The sequence below is a fragment of the Podarcis bocagei genome (genome assembly GCF_964188305.1).
Source record: "Podarcis bocagei genome assembly, chromosome: 3".
Classification (NCBI taxonomy): domain Eukaryota; kingdom Metazoa; phylum Chordata; class Lepidosauria; order Squamata; family Lacertidae; genus Podarcis; species Podarcis bocagei.
The window spans coordinates 58,907,987-58,928,341 of record NC_138127.1 but is presented as its reverse complement, the minus strand read 5'-3'; the positions used below and the strand labels follow the sequence as shown (position 1 = coordinate 58,928,341).

Here is a 20,355-nt window from a genome sequence, read left to right as displayed (position 1 = left end):
AACTGCTGTGCTCCCTAGTAATTGTTTACTCTGGCTGGTGAAGGTTGGGATCAGCCTTTACATATCCTGTGAACCCAAAGGAGCCAGATACTGCTGTGCTGATGTACAGAGAAAGATCAAGCTCACTCACAACAGAAATGCATTGTGGCTATTTCATATCATTTCAACTATGTGTCAAGTTATATTTAAAAAAATAGGACCTAACCTCACCTAAATAAAACATCCGGTCTATTAAAATGAACATCCTTTTAAAAGTTATTTTCCACTGAGTTTCTTGTGCCTGTATGCCCATTATAATTCACTCCAAACCTGTGTTAAGGGTTTTGATTTGTTATTTTTCCTCGCAATGTGCCTTCAGGGCCCCTACTGCATTTAAGCTAGTTTGGGTCTTTATCTGCCTCATCAAGGATAAAGAAGACATGGCAGCTTTGTCCTGTTGGCTGTCTGAGTCACTACACAGCTGTGAACTGGTCCTTCAGCAGATATCTCTTGTCATTGTGCAAATATCAGGCCCTGGAACATGAGAAGGAAATAAATTTCCTGGAATATATAGTACAATTTCTGAAAGAAGGCTGCTATGTGATTCATTTCAGAGACCAATATATTTAATCAATGAGTAGCAGGTGACTGTAATCTACTGGATGGCATTTTCTTTCTAGAAAAAGGGTGCATGGTCTGCTTGAATCACTGATTTGACCTGTGAAGAAAAGTGACACTGCTCTTGCAAGTGGCTTCTTCCTCATTCATTACGCCAACGTGGTGTAGTGGTTAAGAGCAGTAGACTCATAATCTGGTGAACCGGGTTCGTGTCTCCGCTCCTCCACATGCAGCTGCTGGGTGACTTTGGGCCAGTCACACTTCTTTGAAGTCTCTCAGCCCCACTCACCTCACAGAGTGTTTGTTGTGCAGGAGGAAGGGAAAGGAGAATGTTAGCTGCTTTGAGACTCCTTCGGGTAGTGATAAAGTGGGATATCAAACCCAAACTACTACTACTACTACTACTACTACTACTTCTTCTTCTTCTTCTTCTTCTTCTTCTTCTTCTTCTTCTTCTTCTTCTTCTTCTTCTTCTTCTTCTTCTTCCTCCTCCTCCGGTGTACTAACTTGGTGCTTCTTTTATTTCTCCATACATATGGCAAGTAAGATTTCTGGCAGAACTCTCTTACCCCCCCCCCCTGCAACATGAGCAGGTTCAAGTTGTGAAATTAAATCCCACCCCCCCCCCAGTGGTATTGTTTTCTAGAGGGTGACTTGAACAATTCTATCTGCAGAATTTTGCATGACAAATTACTGTGCCTTTACATTAGTGCACACGGCGGGGGGGGGAGACACAAAAAATCTAAGGGTGGCATATTGGGTAGTAAGCATATTTGTTGTGGAAACTTTAACCAACTGCTGCTGCTCTGGCACAAGAATCTGGCAAGTCAGGAAGTCTCTACTGAACCATAGCTTTCTGTTCTGTCTGAGCTGGGAAACTATGGTAGAGCTGCCATATGTTCAAGATTCATCTGTCGGAAATAGCTTTGGGGGGAAATTTCCAAAAATTGTTAGCAATGTCCGGCAAAACCCAGGCGTATGGCAACCCATGACTTTTGGACTAATTTTGGACTAATTTCCCTAAAAATATCTCAAAAATACATTTAAAACTTCATTTTTTTGAGATTTTGAAAAGAAAAAAAAGCTAAAAGACTTTGCCCCCCTCCCCCCCTCCCAAAAGCTCAAAACTTTGCCAAAACAGCTCTACAACTTTAGTGTCTGGATTTTCACTTTTTGAAATATGGCAACCCTAAACTATGGTGAATAGCTTTGTAGCAAGCCAGAAAAGTAAACCAAGGTGTGAGGTTAGCTTAATATCCTGGCCTGTTCCAGAGCTGGCTAATCATAGTATTCTGGTTCTGAGACTATGATTAATGAGATATTTCCTGGTTTGATAGCAGCTGATGTGAAGGATAGAGTACTACTGCTCTATGTGCAAGCAAAAGGCTCAAGCCTATCTCAGGTTCATGTGATCATCCAAACTGGCTCAATATCTTGTTATTCTCCAAGAAGTGGGAGGTAAAATGAGTGTATGAAAGAACAAAAAAAGCTTGGAGATTTGAAAACATGCATATGTCTCTGTGCAAACTGTGCAATCTGGTCTCATGATTGGAAATAGCTGTCAAGGAAATGAAACATGTCCAGGCTTCTTTGAGGATATATTTAATAGTTTAGAAAGGTATTTCATTTTTTGCACCTCTCAGGTGTCCTTGTAGGTATTTCATTTCGGTGTTTACTTAGTTCGGTGCTGGAATTGTGAGGCATTTAAGTTTTTTCTATTTCTGCAATTGGAGTGGGAAAGAAGGAATGAGAAAGGGCATTTCATTTTCCCCAAAGGAAGTGTGGCAAATGGGCTACCCACTTAGGTTAATTATCACCTCCAAATGCAAAAGGTACTTTCTAAAAAGTTATTTTAAATTGTAGATCACTGCATTTAGTAATAAAGGCAGTTAGCGAAACGGAAACGTGTGTGCCCTTTATGCACTCTGCTATTTTATTTTGGGAGCGTGAGGGAGCCCTATCTTCTCTTTTTCCTGATCTAGGTCAGAATAGGAAGCATATCTGTAGCCACAGAGACCCTGGGAAGGGGAAGAGGAAAAGGCTATACAAAAGAGCTAATTCTATTATTTCAAATAAGCATAAGGAAGGCATCAAATCTTTGAAACTGTAGACATCATTGCCTAGACTCCGTAGCCGCCTTTTGTAGGCTGTATTGCAGAAGAAATTAGATGTTATGAGGCACGATGTGCCACAGTTTCGGTTATACTGGTTTCGTGTAAAGTGTGTCGTGTTACAGTACAGTTGTAACTAGAGGTGTGGAATAAATTTATTTCAGTTTGCATATAAAGCTGAATTTATCAAATACATTGTTTTTGAAATAATATGAGAACTGAAAAAAAGCCGTCCATTAAAATCCACAGTTATCTGAATTTTGTAATGCAGTTCTCCAACCAAATAGCATTCAAAGAAATTCATGTATTAGAGGAAAGTGTGCACAAAAAGAAATATATTATTTATTTATTCACTGCATTTATGTACTTCCTTGGGTGCCTTGGCAGAAAGGCAGTATGTAAATGCAATGGATAAGTAGTACTAAATTATTACTAAGACAAACAGTATAACATGTAAAATTGGCGACTGTGGGGAGGGAGAGACAGTCCAACTGGAACATGCCTGGATGTTGTATTTTCATTGTGAAATACTTGTCTAGCAACTTCATATTTATTGAAGAGGTGATAGACAGGTCTGGATGATTAAGAGGGGATAATTATTGTTCCACTTGTACTTCATCTTGCTGATTAGCTGCCGCAGACAGTGACACCCAGTTCTCACTTAAAATCTGTCGTTGCGGAATATATTTGACATTTCCCCCTCTACTAGTGCTGTCATCAACAAACCTTATATAATAAACACCTGCATTTGCTCTATTTAAAAGTATGGGTTGTTTTCCTCATTTATTTAGAATGGTACTCCATGCAAGACTATCTCTCCTAGAGTACTAAGAATTTAGAGCAGTAGTCAGCAGCTGGATTGACCAGATGGTCAGTTCTTTGCAGCAAGTGAGGGTAAGGAGCCAATGCCTTTCCTTCCTAACTTACTGATGTTCATAACACACATGGGCTGGTGATCATCCAAGGGCCATCTTAAAGGATTGATTGTGACTGATGCTAATCTCTGCACTCCACCACGTCTGGCCCAACAAGTTGTAAACATTGGCAAGCCAGAAGTGGCATAGTGCAGTGATGATGACCAGTCACCAGGGATGATGTTGTTGTTTATTCAATTTATACATGCCCTATACCCACAAACAAGACCACAGCATATAAAATCAAACCAGAAACAATAATCCAGTAACCCCCCCCCCAAAAAAAGAACCGCATTCTAAAAGGGTATTGGATGTCAATAAGATCAACCAAAGGCCTGGTTAAAAAGGAATGTTTTTCCTGGCACCTAAAAGTGTATAATGAAGGCGCCAGGCAAACTTCCCTGGGGAGAGCATTCCATAGACGGGGAGCCACTGCAGTAAAGGCCCGTTCTCGTGTTGCCACCCTCCAGACCTCTCGAGGAGGCAGCACACGAAGGAGGGCCTCAGAAGATGATCGCAGGGTCCAGGTAGGTACATATGGAAAGAGGCGGTCCTTGAGGTGTTGCAGTCCTGAGCTGTTTAAGGCTTTATAGGTCAAATCCAGCACTTTGAATTGCCTCCTCCATCAGCATATAGAGTGGGGAAGTAGCTGCAGAAGGAAGAAGGAACCCCTTTACAAAGGGGTTGGAGGAATACTTATCTTTGTCACAGTGTGGCAAGAAGCAGGGTCATATTTTCAGGCTGAGAAGCCTACAGGAAGCAAAGGATTGCTGGCACAGAGAAAGTCAGGACAAAACGGGAGCACAGGGAGAGGAGAAATGGAAGTGGGGAAGAAGTACTGGAATAAGGAGGATGCGTGTAGGAAAAGAGGAGGACCTGATGTTGAACTCAGGCCCAGATTTCCTGCTTAAAGGAACAAGGGATTCAACAAGCATCTTCAAAAGGACGGTTTGGGGCTCTAAAATGTATGCCAGTCCTGTCCATCTTGCACACTCTCCTCACTTACACTGAAAATCTCTACAACCAGATTTAACCACAGACTGCCTATTGCCTATCATAGCAATTGCTAAATGTTGCTGTTCCAGAAAATGAAATTTGCTTGTCACTGTGGGCTAGGAATAAGAGGATGTTGTAAAGAAAAGAAGGGCTGCTGACATCGTGGAATTTACAGAACACGCTTATAGCTGTTTTTCTGTCTCTCTTGCCTCTCTTAAAAAAATTATTATTGTTTTTTAAGTGTTTCCAAATTGTTATGGAACCACAGCAACAAGTAAACAAATAACAAAAATTCAGTAATATATCCAACTAAAGGCAGGTCATACGAAACCAAAACATACTAAGTAATGCCCAATCTAAAATCATTCTCTCCTGCCTTGCTGACAAATTCTTCTTCACCAGTCCCTCCATCTTCAGAACCAATTATTCATTCCCCCTTGGCATTTTCTCCTGTTGTTGCTCTTCACAGAACTTCATTTACTCACCATAGAGAGTGCTTTATTTAGATGATGCTTTGCTGAAGTATGTTTCTTGCTGCAACAAAAGAGCTAAAGACACTACTGCATTCCCCCGCTGAAATCAAATCTCCACAACAAGACTTAGCACAAAGAGCTACAAGTCATGGCACAGTAGCCGATTGCTGGCTCACTTAATTGGCAAGGACAGTGGCACTCTTTGTGCGTCAATGGGCACGAACAACATTGATCACAAGAGGTCTTATGTTTGGGAGAAAATTTGTCCATTTAATTCAGTTTGCCCGATGACATGCTGGCCTTTGCTCTGTGGCAGTTTTGACTTAAAGCAGTTTCAACTAAGGCTGTCATCACAAAAGATTCCATTGTGGCTGGAGTCAGATGTTCCTGAGTTATGTTCTCACCCAGCAAGTGATAGCAGCACGTCGGTTTTACAAGCAGCTGAGAAAGTGGAGCACTTTTCAGCTTAGCATCCTACTCCTAAACATGATTACTGACAATTAAGGTACTAAGTAGCCATTGCTCTCATCATGTAATTAAAATCAGGAGGGATGTGTTCACTAGCTGCACCCTCTCCATTAAATCCCTGTTGCCCAGCCCTGCTGCCTGCCACACTCATAGAGGGCCCTGAACATGCTAGGCTCTAAATAAGCACAAGGAGCCCCCACGATGACTCCCCACTGCAAATATTTGCCCTCCAATGTGTGGAGGGCAGTGGGACCAAGTGAGGAGATTTGATGGAGGAGATGGAAGTAATGTGCCTCCCCACCCCCATCATCTTGTGAACAGGGTCAGGTCTCAGTGACTTCAGATAACCAGGCTTAGGACAACAGCTATGGTGTTGCCCTTTTTTGAAGGGGAAAAAATGTTTTAACACAGTAAATCCAGCTTTGTTTGTCATGGGTTGGAGTTAAATTTACTCAGTGATTCAATAGCCTGTTTGCACTGGATGTCTCTCTGAAGTCTGAATATATAAATCCAGAACACCTGGGATATCTATCTGTCCTCTTATTCCATGGACTCTGAACAAGGAATTAGTACCTCAAGAAGTCCATAAAACCTCTTGTGCTGCCATGCAGTGGAGCTGTCCAAAAAAGCTGCAGTCCAGTAGGACTTGAGAGCCAGTGTGCTGTAGTGTTTAAGAGTGGTAGTCTCGTAATCTGGTGAACTGGCTTCGCGTCTCCGCTCCTCCACATGCAGCTGCTGGGTGACCTTGGGCTAGTCACACTTCTTTGAAGTCTCTCAGCCTCACTCACATCACAGAGTGTTTGTTGTGCGGAAGGAAGGAAAAGGAGAACGTTAGCCACTTTGAGAGTCCTTAGGTTAGTGATAAAGCGGGAGATGAAATCCAAACTTTTCTTCATGATGGAAAGGAGCAAGAAGGGTATGCAAGCAGTAAGGCAAAATGTGTTGAAGAGATCAAAGTAGCCGTGGATCCCAAGGGAGAAAGCTGCAACGTTTCCTAACTTGAAGCGGCTGCATATGGTGGCTAGGAGAATGAGCTCTCAGTCTGCAAGGACTTGGTTCAGATTTCATTTCCGTAATGAACTCACTGTGGAGGGTTGGTTCTACTATTAGGTAAATGTTATCAAACATTTTCATTGACTAATATTTAAGAAATGGATATTCTAATACAATGAAAATATGCTGTTTATTACATGAATCATGAGAGACAAATGGTAATTTAAACTCAAGATGCTAATTAATTTGAGGATGTACGTAATCAATTGATGTAATTCATTTGAGAATTTGTCAAATGCACCTATCTTTTTACTGATACAAACACAAAATACATCCAGAAGGGTGATGTGGAATCTTTCAGATTATGAAAGTCAACAAAGTTCTCTTTTGGAAATCAGGTTTTACAATTCTTCTGCATTTTGTTTACTTTGATTAATAAAGGAAAATGAAAATCTGCTAATTGAGTGTTCATTGTGCAAGAAATTTTGTAGCAGCTTGTAATGGAATATCATAAATTCAAATACCTTTGCTTTGGCAGAATGATGAGGTTAAGGCATTTAGCTAAATGGCTGTGGGGGAAAACCCTGCTACATAAATCCACCAAGCTACATAAACATGGTGAAAGTATCTGTAAATCTTCTGGAATATTTAGACCTCACTCCAAAAACACTTGGACAACCTGAGCATTAAGCGTTCTCTGTTTGTTGTGAGTGTGCTTCCAGGCTTCTGCAAAACAACCTTCTCTCTAGGTCTTTGTATAACTTGAGAGCAGAAGGTGCTTGTCTTGTATGGTCTCTGATGGCTGGTAATTATTCCTGGCAAGCCACTGGAATTCAGGTCACAGCCCCTCTGCCTAGGTAGTTGCTGAAGGGAACAGTTTTACAGCTTCTGTTTTGTCACAAAAAGAGCTCTTGCAGTGGCTTGCCAGGAAGCTGTCTTGAGGGGCTGCTGCTGTTTGGAGGGACTGGTGCTATTTTAGGAACTAGCACTGCTTACGTGCCTGCTCCTCCTCACCCCCAACCTTTACATTTGTAAATAAAGAGATATTATCAAAACAAATCTCACAAGCTTCCAGGACTCCTGCATCACGAGAATCCTGGCACTTGCAAATCCCAACTTTCCTGTCCCACACTAATATATGCGTAGGGTCCTCTCAAAGGTAAGGCATACCACCCTGGAATATGGTAGGGACCCCCACACACCCTGAAGCTTGCCAGATGGTGTTGGTGGCAGATGGCAGCATGGACAGGCATCACTTTCTCCTCTTTTCTGCACTAAGGCACTGGGCAGGCACTGCTCAAAGCAACCTTCAGCCATTCCTCAGAATGCCCCTGGTCAGGCCCTTGGGCCCCACCATGTTGCTGTGCCTGTTCATTGCTGTGTCAGCTCAGGCTGATGCAGTTCTGTTTCCCTTCTCCTTTCTCTCTATCTGAAGGAAATTGGAAACTTTTGCTTTTGATTCTAAACAAACCACAGTTTCCTATGACATTGAAACTCTGGGACCTACAGTTTGCTTAAATTATAGATAACAAGGACAAGGCAGGATCAAACCATCCCCCAAAGAGGGGGGAAAATGCATAATGAAAAAAGAAATAAAAGAGTGTTAATTCATATGTATAGGTACAGATTTAAAAATAATTACTGTAATTTAAATAGAAATACAGTACACACAAATACCCCATAGTGAAATGAGCCAGCCTTTCAGCTTTCAGTAAGAACTTACTGTGTAAGGCCAGCCCATCTCTACAATACACTAACTTACAATAATTATATGATTCTATATAGATGTTGCTGCATAAAATTCCATGCACAAATGATAATCCAGCTGTAGGGCACAAGTGAGCTGCAGCCTTCATCAGATAACTTTCCAACGTAGCAGATGTTGATTTCTTCTCCTCAGTTTTAAAAACTTTCCCTCTGTTTAGAATGTGGAAGCTACTACCCTTTCTTTAGCGCTCAGGCAGGGGCAGAGGAAGAGGTGCGATGGGTGTGGGCCACCCTGGGTGTCACCACTGAGGGGGTGACAAATTGCCGGGCTGCACTTACTGTGGGGCCTGCAGCGCACCCAAGCTACGTGTCTCTCCTGAGGGAGACGCAGTGGCTTGGGTGCACGCAGGCTCTGCGCTGCCCAAACAGTCCGCCCACTGCCTCTCCCCCAGCTGTAGGGCAGTTGAGTGGGAGGAGGTAGGCAGACTCTGGAGGCCGCCGGTTCGCCCTGCTCCTATGGGCGGCTCACCCCGTCCCAAGGCACCCGAGCGACTTCCTCCGCCACTGCATTCAGGTAGTTGCATTGTCTTATCAAATGAACTTTTTAAAGTATCAGGAGCAAAGAAGTGCATAATAAGTGGAAAAGTTCAAACTGTGGAGGTAAAAGGGAGGAAGGCTGCTTTTTTATCTTTTATTTATCTGGGCTGATGCTGCCTCTGCAAATGCCAGCAAAAAACAGATAGTGCTGTGTCCTTGTTTTCCTGATGACCACTGTAATTTGCAGATTTCTTTGTATGGAGAGATGAGTGTAGGCAACATCTCTTTCTACTTCCTGGAGAGTATGAAGCAATATTTTCTCTCCGTTGCCTACTATAATCAAGGTTTCTTTCATCCACCTTTATAACCGAAAATATTACAGTTTGAACCAATGGGTTCAAATTACATTAAAGGAGATTCCACATTAGGAAATTCCACATTAGGAAGAACCTTCTGACACTAAGAACTGTTCTACAGTGAAATGGACTATAGCTCAGAAGGTGATAGAAGTTTTTAAACAGAAGTTGGATGGGCCTCTGCCAGGGATTCTTTAATTCTGATTCCTGCATTGCATGGGGTTGTGCTAGATAACCCTTTGGGTACCTTACAATTCTTTGATTCTATAGAGATGAACACGTGTGATGTCTGCTGGGAGGCATTCTGAGGCCCAAGTGCTCTAAGAATGCAGTAGCATAAAAATGTACCTATTCTTTCCCTGTTCCTAGTTTTAACAAAATATGTGATCTGTGCTCGGCTGATTGGCTGAGCCCAACAGCTTCAGGAACTGATTCTTTTGTTTCAATTTACAGGTTCTCTTTTTAGCTAGCTATATATCCTAGGTAGAAGTAAGACAGAGTTTGATGTCTCACATTCAGACTCAATATATTCTGCAAAAAAAAATGTGTGAAAAAGAGAGGGTGTTAATAGTTTTAGGAGTAGGATTCTTGGTCTCTCAGTAAAAAAACGAAAAGAAATAATGTTAGAATGTTAGAATAAGTGATATAATTTGTTTTATCCATGCTAAGAAGTGTGCTTTGCTTTGTTTCTCTCTTATTCACAGGAAGAAGGTATTGTGAAGGAGATAGACATCAGTCATCATGTAAAAGAAGGTTTTGAAAAGGCAGACCCATCACAGTTTGAGTTGCTGAAAGTGTTGGGGCAAGGCTCCTATGGAAAGGTAAGATTTTACAATGTGCAATATGCTAAGGTGCAATCTGGAATCAGCACTAAATTCAAGAAACAACTTGATCCTTAGCTCATACTCTCTTAAGATCTGCTTTGGAGATTCCAAGGGAGAAACAGTCAATGAGGTTTGAGTAACTTTCCCCCTCTTTTTAGTCTCTTCCAAAGCAGTAAGATGCACTGGAAGGAAATATGCTCATCTTCCCTCCTTCGTACTTAGCACGTTTAACTTAAATTTGTAAGTACTATGAGTCCTCAACACTTCATCAGGTCACTTTGGGCAAAACAGATACTACAGTTGATGCATGGCTGCCATCAAAGCATTAGCACTATGTCATCGCCTCTTCCACTCTTCCTTGGTAAGGCAAAATGGATAAGGGGGTGTCATTGCACTGTCTTGTACAAGCGGTAACCAACTGCGTGGGATAGGGAAATTTACAGCACGCTGATGTTGACATGTCGCCATGTATTTTATGTTCTGCTCATAGGCGCCGACTCCATGGGGCCTGAGGGGGCCCGAGCCCCCTCAAAAATTCGTTTGGGGGGGCTCAGCCCCCCCCAATAATCTCGGGCGACCCTCCAGCAGAGCGCCACCGCCGCCCCTCCCCCAGCCCAAAACGCACAGGGTCGGGCTGCATGCCTCCTGCCCTCCCTCCCGAGCAAAAGCTCCACCCAATTTCCTTCGGAGCTGATTAATAGGCGCAGCACGCTCTCCCCTATTCGCTCACGAGGAGGTGGTGCCACTTTATCTGCATATTCATGAGCTTATTTATTATTCATGAGCTTTCGCGGGCTCCCCCAATATTTTTTATAAGTCGGCGCCCCTGGTTCTGCTCCCTAGCCCCACTCTGAAAACTGTCCAACGCACTGATTGAGCCTGTCAGTCCAGGTCTGCCCTGTGCCATGATACAGCAGGGCTGCCTGACCATGGAAACTGAATGGCTCCTTCCACCCATGCCTTGTGGGAGGCACAATGTGGTCTTGCAGTGGAAAGGGAGACAAGCCGGGTCTTGGGTGTGATCCTGCCTGTGTATAATCTGTTCTGATTCCTGCCCCGCTTCCATCCTCATTTGCCTTTTCAAATCCAATCCCTCTTTAAAGATAAGTAATATGTTTACTATGCAGCCACAACCGTATGATCTCCAATACAATGGCTAATGTTCCTGCCCCTGGCCAAACCACTGCAGTGTGTGTGTGTGTTAAAATGGCTCCACAAAAGAGTTCCGCTTCTTTCTTTCTTTTTAGTTGATGGAGTTATAGGAAATTATTTTGCAGATCATGGTTCCCTTTAAAAGCAATAAGGCATAGTGGTGTTTTGAATCATAGAATCATAGAGTTGGAAGAGACCACAAGGGCCATCGAGTTCAACCCCCTGCCAAGCAGGAAACACCATCAGAGCACTCCTGACATATGGTTGTCAAGCCTCTGCTTAAAGACCTCCAAAGTAGGAGACTCCACCACACTCCTTGGCAGCAAATTCCACTGTCGAACAGCTCTCACTGTCAGGAAGTTCTTCCTAATGTTTAGGTGGAATCTTCTTTCTTGTAGTTTGGATCCATTGCTCCGTGTCCGCTTCTCTGGAGCAGCAGAAAACAACCTTTCTCCCTCCTCTATATGACATCCTTTTATATATTTGGACATGGCTATCATATCACCCCTTAACCTCCTCTTCTCCAGGCTAAACATGCCCAGCTCCTTTAGCCGTTCCTCATAAGGCATCGTTTCCAGGCCTTTGACCATTTTGGTTGCCCTCCTCTGGACATGTTCCAGTTTGTCAGTGTCCTTCTTGAACTGTGGTGCCCAGAACTGGACACAGTACTCCAGGTGAGGTCTGACCAGAGCAGAATACAGTGGCACTATTACTTCCCTTGATCTAGATGCTATACTCCTATTGATGCCGCCCAGAATTGCATTGGCTTTTTTAGCTGCCGCGTCACACTGTTGGCTCATGTCAAGTTTGTGGTCAACTAAGACTCCTAGATCCTTTTCACATGTACTGCTCTCAAGCCAGGTGTCACCCATCTTGTATTTGTGCCTCTCATTTTTTTTGCCCAAGTGCAATACTTTACATTTCTCCCTGTTAAAGTTCATCTTGTTTGTTTTGGCCCAGTTCTCTAATCTGTCAAGGTTGTTTTGAAGTGTGATCCTCTCCTCTGGGGTGTTAGCCACCCCTCCCAGTTTGGTGTCATCTGCAAATTTGATCAGGATGCCCTTGAGTCCATCATCCAAGTCATTGATAAAGATGTTGAATAAGACCGGGCCCAAGACAGAACCCTGTGGCACCCCACTAGTCACTCTTCTCCAGGATGAAGAGGAACCATTGATGAGCACCCTTTGGGTTCGATCAGTCAGCCAGTTACAAATCCACTGAGTGTTAGCATAGTCAAGACCGCAATTTACCAGCTTCTTTACAAGAATATCATGGGGCACCTTGTCGAATGCCTTGCTGAAATCAAGGTAGGCTACATCCACTGCGTTCCCTTCATCTACCAGGCTTGTAATTCTGTCAAAAAACGAGATCAGGTTAGTCTGACATGACTTATTTTTCAGAAATCCATGCTGACTATTGATGATTACAGCATTCCTTTCTAGGTGCTCACAGACTGTTTGCTTAATGATCTACTCCAGAATCTTCCCTGGTATTGATGTCAGACTGACTGGGCGATAATCATTCGGGTCCTCTCTTTTCCCCTTTTTGAAAATAGGGACAACATTTGCCCTCCTCCAGTCTGCCGGGACTTCGCCTGTTCTCCAGGAATTCTCAAAGATGATTGCCAGTGGTTCTGAGATCACATCTGCCAGTTCTTTTAATACTCTTGGATGCAGTTCATCTGGCCCTGGAGACTTGAATAGCCAAGTATTCTTGTACTACCTCCTTAGTTGTTCTGGGCTATGTTTCCTCTGCTGAATCATTTGCTCCAAATTCTTCAGGTCGGGCATTGTTTTCTTTATTGGAGAAGACTGAGGCAAAGAAGGCATTGAGGAGATCAGCCCTTTCTGTGTCCCCTGTTTGCATTTCACCATCTTCTCCTCTGAGTGACCCCACTGTTTCTTTGTTCTTCCTTTTGCTACGGACATACCCATAAAAGCCTTTTTTGTTGCTTTTAACCTCTCTAGCAAGCCTGAGTTCATTCTGTGCTTTAGCTTTTCTGACTTTGTGTCTACATGTGCTGGCTATTTGTTTGAATTCCTCTTTGGTGGTTTCCCCCCTTTTCCATTTTTTGTACACATCCTTTTTTAATCTTAACTCAGTTAAAAGTTCTTTAGATAGCCACCCTGGCTTCTTTAGGCACCTTCCATGTTTCCATCTCATTGGTATTGCCTGAAGTTGTGCTTTTACTATCTCCCTCTTAACAAACTCCCAGCCATCATGAACTCCCTTTCCTTTTAGTATTACTGTCCATGGGATCTCACCCAGCACTTCCCTAAGTTTTATGAAATCGGCTTTCTTAAAGTCAAGAAATTGAGTCCTAGTATGCTTGGCTGCTCCTTTCCGCTGTATAGTAAACTTCAGAAGAGCATGATCACTCGCGCCTAATGATCTTTCCACTTCTACCCCACTAACCAGGTCATCAGCATTGGTTAGGACCAGATCTAAAATGGCTGTTCCTCTTGAAAGAGAACACATTGTCATTTGTTGTATTTTTCTGCAGTTTTATAATTATTTTCATGTTCTCTTAGCACACAGTGTTCCCTGTCTGACTCATCTGTTTTGAGGGGAATACAATAAAATCTGATAATACACTCTATATCAGGGAACAGCTAACAAATGACTAGTAACTAACACTGAAGGCCTTTTCCACATTCTTTAGCAACCTAGCTCTCTTCAGATGTTGTTGCACTACAGCACCCAGCAGCCTCACCGACAAGGCCAATGGTCTGGAATAATGGGAGTTGTGCTTGAACACATGAAGGGCACCAGGTTGGGAATGGTTTTTATGAAATGAGGTTACACATTTACTGTACTTGAAATTTAATCAGTATTACTTTCCAGTGCATGAATGCTACAAAAACAATTCATGTAAACATGTTTCAGATTTTTGTTTTAAGTTGGTTAACTTTGCTGTGTTAAATGTGCATTCTGTAGTTGACCTCCTTTGTAATGCTTTCTTTTGAAATCTTTAAGATAATATTTTAGTTTGCTGTTAATTATGCTGCTTGGAATGTATATATTTGACTTTCTTTAGTAATGTTTTATTCTGGATTTTTTTTTGATGTTTTAATATAGGTTATTGCTTTGGAGGGTATTTTTCTTAAAAACATAAAGGGGCATAGAAATGAAATGAACAACAACAAAAATAAACATACATTAATCTATTGCTTTTTGTGCTTTTTTCACTTCAGGTGTTTTTAGTGAGGAAAGTTAAAGGATCTGATGCTGGGCAATTGTATGCAATGAAGGTACTTAAGAAAGCAACTCTGAAAGGTAGGAAGTTTAATTGGGCTCCAAATGTATGTACAATACAGCCTGCTGTTAATAGGCAAAATATTTTGTTGCATTTGAAGTTGCTGTATGTATTCCTATGGCATAAAACAGCACATCATTCTAGATACTACATTATGGGTTTGGATCTTTTATTTATCTAAATCAAGATAGGTAGCTGTGGATAAAGCAGGCTAGCCGTATAGCTTTCTGCTTATCATGTATGACAAAGGAAGGTGGACATTGAAACATTTAGCAGGTGTTTTGAAACCTTCCTTCTATCTCCCTTTATAATCTCCGCTTATAGTATTTACGTTTATTTTAGGCTTACTGATGAACAAATGGCACTGATTCCTGGTTTGTTATTTGGTGTATTGCCTCCTTCCTGTGGAGAGGCGGTGGGCTGTTTCTTTCTCATAGTTCCCTTGTTGTGCACAGACTAATTAACTTTACCCCATGCCTATGCCATCCCTGAGTGTGACAGCATTGATTACGCCTCAGGTCTACATCTTTTAATTCAGTCTTGAAGGGCATGATGACACCCACAATGAAGTTGCAGGTGAAAAGAAGTTCCCCTTTCTCTCCCTGAAAATATAAACTGATGGAAGCCTCTGATGTGGTATCATCACATCACCCTGCTCCACGTTCTTGGCTGCTGCTTAGGGGCAGGGCGAGGAAGCAATGAAACAATGATGATGCATGTCACATGATTCCATTACTGTGAACACATTGCACCAGTCCTTTCTTACCTGCATTGGTCTTTGATTTGCTCCTGGGCCCAATTTCATGCACTCTTTTTGACCTACAAAGCCCTACATGACTTGAGATCTTGAGATGTTAGGTAAATCATCACTTTGTCAACAATTGCCTGTACCCTAGAGACACCTGTAATTAAGATGTCATCATTTTTTATTGTGTTTTATGGAGTCCATGATTTTTGTCAGCCGCTTTGAGTTTCTTTTATAAGTGGGGTATTTCTGAAAAGTAAGTAAGTAAGTAAGTAAATAGGTTTCAACACTAGTCATTATGATTTAGAAAGCTTTGCACCCAACATCATGTCAGGTAAAACTCTCTGTTCTCACCATTACACACAAACAGATATACAAAGCTTTTTTGCTTCTGTGCAATTGCATATCTGGGACTTTTAAAGAATATTGCCAATCAGCCCATACCTGCTTCCATTTATTTTAAGCTGGGAGTAAGAATGAATAGAAAACCACCCCTCTCTTAGTTTTAATTAAACCTAGGAATATTCGCCAAGCATCCTTTTTTCACTTTATTTATATCAGTAATTAAAAAGCACCACACTAATATAAGGACTACTTTGCATCTTTATATAAGCAGATGCAAAAGATAATAACTATTCATTGCCTTCCCCCCAAAACAGGGGTAGCCTGCATGAATGTTGTTGGACTACAACTCCCATCAGCCCCGACCATTGACCATGCTGCCTGAGGCTGATGGGAGTTGGAGTCCACCAATATCTGGAAGGCACCACATTGGCTTCCCAGGCCCTAAAAGAACACACAAATTGGTCAACAAGCGTCAGTATTGTCTGCACCAGCCATAAATGGTAGCTGAGGTATTTTGGGGTGCCAAATTGCAGGCCCAGCTATAGAAAAATAATGGCTTCTTCTCTTCTTTTCTTTTTTAATAATATTTATTAAAGGTTTTAAACAATACATCACCAAACACATAAAACACCATCACCAACATACAAAAAGGAAAAAAGACACAAAACAAATAACATAATTAAATTTCAATAAGACCAAATTTCCATAACTTTTCTTTTGGACTTCCTCACATCTCCCTTTCCTGCGTTCCCATTTATGGAGTTATATTCAGCAGTTCTTCACCTTCTTTCAAATCTTATTCTGTAGTTTTCAAATATTATGTCTCCAATTTTAAACTTTATTATCAAATAATTAGAAATTTAAATTTGACATAATATTAATCAAAGCTTCAATTTTGTTCTTATAGTTCACTTGTTTTCATGCAACTTTCCACTAAGTTACTAATGCCAGATTATTTCCTATCCTGCATTATCTTAACATTCATACAATTTACAATACTTTTGCAAGTAGTCCTTGAACTTTTTCCGGTCCTCTTCCACTGTCTCTTCTCCCAGGTCCCGGATTCTGCCAGTCATTTCTGCCAATTCCATATAGTCTATCAGTTGCGTCTGCCATTCTTCCAGCGTGGGCAAATCTTGTGTCTTCCAATGCTTTGCGATGAGTATTCTTGCTGCAGTTGTCGCATACATAAAGAAAGTTCTGTCCTTTTTTGACACCATTTGGCCGACAATGCCCAAAAGGAAAACCTCTGGTTTCTTAAGGAAGGTATATTTAAATACCTTTTTTAGTTCATTATAGATCATTTCCCAGAAGGCCTTGACCCTTGGGCACGTCCACCAAAGGTGAAAGAATGTTCCTTCAGTTTCTTTACATTTCCAACACTTATTATCTGGCAAATGGTATATTTTTGCAAGCTTGACTGGGGTCATGTACCACCTATATATCATTTTCATAATATTTTCTTTCAAGGCATTACATGCCGTGAATTTAACACCGGTGGTCCACAATCGTTCCCAGTCAGCAAACATAATGTTATAGCCAATGTCCTGCGCCCATTTTATCATAGCTGATTTCACCGTTTCGTCCTGTGTGTTCCATTTTAACAGCAAGTTATACATTCTTGAAAATACCTTAGTTTTAGGTTCTAACAATTCTGTTTCTAATTTCGATTTTTCCACCTGGAAGCCTGTTTTTTGTCCAAATTGAAAGCCTCCCTGATCTGAGCATAGTGTAGCCAATCTCGCAGTTTATCTTTTAATTTCTCAAAACTCTGCAGTCTCCAAGTGTCTCCGTCTTTTTCTAGTATTTCCCAATGTTTCGGCCATTTGGCCTCCATATTGAGTCTTTTCTGAGCTTTAGCTTCCATTGGTGACAGCCACCTTGGGGTCTTATTTTCTAATAAATCTTTATATTTTGTCCAAACATTAAACACTGCCTTCCTGACAATATGGTTCTTGAAAGCTCTGTGAGCTTTTACCTTGTCGTACCACAAATATGCATGCCACCCAAAAGCATTGTTGAACCCTTCCAAATCCAAGATATCAGTGTTCTCAAGAAGTAGCCAATCTTTCAACCAGCAGAAAGCTGCTGATTCGTAATACAACTTTAAGTCTGGCAGGGCAAACCCCCCTCTTTCCTTAGCATCAGTTAATATTTTAAATTTTATTCTGGGCTTTTTGCCCTGCCAGACAAATTTAGAAATGTCTCTCTGCCACCTCCTGAAACACTCCACCTTGTCCACAATCTGTAAGGTCTGAAACAAAAACAGCATTTTTGGCAATACATTCATCTTTATAGCAGCAATTCGACCCAACAAGGAAAGCTTCAGTCTTGACCAACTTTCTAAGTCCTTTTTAATTTCTGACCAACACTTTTCATAGTTATCCTTAAATAGGTTCAGATTTTTGGCTGTCATATTTACCCCTAGGTATTTTACCTTTTTAACCACATTTAAGTCTGTCTCTTTCTGAAACCTCTCTATTTCTGCAGCTGTCAAATTTTTTTCCAAAACCTTAGTTTTCTGCTTGTTTAGTTTAAATCCCGCCACCCAATAATGGCTTCTTCTTTTCTCTGACAAAAGGAAGGAGCATCTCTGACTTGCCAGTTTGTTGCCTCCACTGCCTGAAGATATACTTGCATTTTGTATTCACAATGGCCAAACAGCATAACCAAAGAAAGCCACATACTGACTATGATGGGGTGGGGGGAAATTGAATCATGAGGTGGGGGGAAGAGTGGCACTCTGTCTGCTGTAGATACGGTAACTCAGTCTGAGTAACAAAGATAATACTATTTGCCCTTACAGAAAATAAAATGTTGTTCAGTTTCCCATTTTATTCTTGTTAGTAACTGGGGTTCAGGGCGAGGTCACTGAGTCTGTTTTATCTTTTCTCACCACAGAGCATGTGAACCAAGAAATAATTTCCTACTTGCTAAATATGTGTGAATCATTTTCCCCACCATTACAATAAGGCTTATTTATAGCACTAGAGAGATGAGTTTAGTATGCAAGTGTGTGGTAGTATATTTCTGTTGAATGCATAAATTTAAATAAATGTTTCAACAGCAGTAGCCATTTCTGGAATTGGTTATATCTGGTAAAACTGTGGTCCTAATAACATGTGATGTTATGGTCACCATGTTGAACACCATGTTTGTCGTGTAGTTCAGCACGTGGATCAGGTGCCTTTGACCACATCACAACAGCCTCAGTCTCCTGACCAAGGATAATAACATCTACCAAAACCCATTTCCTAGTGGTGATGGGAGATCCAGAATGTATCTTAAAGTCCTGGTGGGTTCAGGAGTTTGTAGGCAAATGGACAGCAGGGGAGAGCACATGGTGGGAGTCTAGAATGGTAGATAAGGTATCAGGATTCTGTACTGTGGAGCTAGAAGCGATTGGAAGGTCAGCAAGCATATAGCTCAGATGTTGCTGCCATACTGATAAGATGTCTGAATGGAGTCTGAAATATTGCTGAAAGGTCCTGTCCCCACCTTTCTCAATAGGATGATTATAACATTGTATCCAGGGCCGGATTTAGGTTTGATGAGGCCCTTTATAAGTAAGTAAAATATTTAATATAATTATCATATTTATATATAGTATTATAGTAGCAAGTGGGGGTAATAGGGAACTGTACTAGTAAATAATAATACAATAATACAGGCCTACTAAATAATAAAGATGAAAATTTTTCTAAAGTAATTTTATAATGGGATCAAAACAAATAAATTATGTATTACATGAAATCACTCAGTAGGCAGAAGACTCATACCCTTAGTCTATGCTGCCCGATCTTGTAAAAAGTCTACAAGCTCTTTAATATTAGATAACAGGTACAACAGCTTGACCTACATTCAACTGTGCTGCATTTCAGTCTGCAGCTGCATGCTACATGTTGCCATGCGACCAGTCCATGCAGAATGTAGGCACCCTATATATAGAAATGAGCAAACCAGTGATATTTTAGGGAGCAGGCTAGCAGGCGGGGCCCATGACTTACATCACAGGAGCCGATGCAACACAAAACACTGTTGCTATATATAGGTTTTATTTTATTTGTTTTTTTTATCTTAGATTTTGGAAATGTACATCCAATTTTTTTCCTTAATTTTTTTGGGGGGCCCCCAAGAGAGTGGGCCCTAAGCTATAGCTTGTTTAGCTTATAAGTAAATCTGGCACTGATCGTATCTGTGGGGGTGGGGCCTTTTCAGACCAAGGGTCACATTCCTTAATAGCAGCCACCCAGGGGGCCACATGCCAGTGGTGGGTAGGGCAGCAAGTGGACTCTTATTTTGTACTGTAGCCTGCACACAGTCTTATATGCCAGATTGGAAGGCCTGAAAGGCATTTGCTACCTCTCCTTCCTCTGCCCAGCGGTGAGGTTCCTCACCCTTGCACTACTGGGATTCCTTCAGAAAGGATTTTTTATCCTTCAGAAATTTTAATGTGGCCCTCATTTCAAGGTTCAGTGTGTTTTTGCCTGGAATGCTATTCTTAAAAGTGCATTTCAAATTTCATACCCAACTTGGTTTTGGCGGTAGCAATTACTTCAAAAAGCCAAAGTAGGCTTTAAGAGGAGGCCGCCTGAACACTTATACCCCGCCTCACACACTGAGATCCTCTACAGGAGCGTCTTTGGTTATCCCCCAAGTTTGTGAGGCTCAGTACAAATCCATTCCTTCAGTGCCATCAGCCTAGCCTTGTGGAATGCTCTTCCAACAGAGTTTCAGCAGGCGCCCTCAGGGTTAACTTTTAGACCATTGCTGAAAACTTTTCTAAGTTTCTTATGCAGACAGTTGAAAGAGGGAGACACCTTTTCTTTACCTTTAGCCAGTGATCTGTGAATCTGGTTGTGTGTTTGTGTGTGTGTTGTT

The 20,355-nt window shown here is 41.6% G+C and overlaps 1 protein-coding gene across 7 annotated transcripts in view; it reads left to right on the top strand.

Annotated features, from left to right (window-relative positions):
* Positions 1 to 20,355, top strand: part of RPS6KA2 (ribosomal protein S6 kinase A2) — a 196,359-nt gene that overhangs the window by 113,892 nt on the left and 62,112 nt on the right. For 5 of the 7 annotated variants that reach the window (XR_014006469.1, XM_081188222.1, XM_081188224.1 and 2 more), the window contains 2 exons: positions 9,857 to 9,973; positions 14,323 to 14,404. Coding sequence is in view for 6 of the 7 variants with exons in the window: in XM_081188222.1 (XP_081044348.1) it covers positions 9,857 to 9,973; positions 14,323 to 14,404 (199 nt within the window). In the remaining variant the exon portion in view is untranslated. Of the gene's footprint in view, positions 1 to 6,652; positions 6,670 to 9,856; positions 9,974 to 13,751; positions 13,901 to 14,322; positions 14,405 to 20,355 lie in introns of those variants that run through there. The other 2 variants (XM_081188226.1, XM_081188227.1) reach the window with 2 other exon arrangements.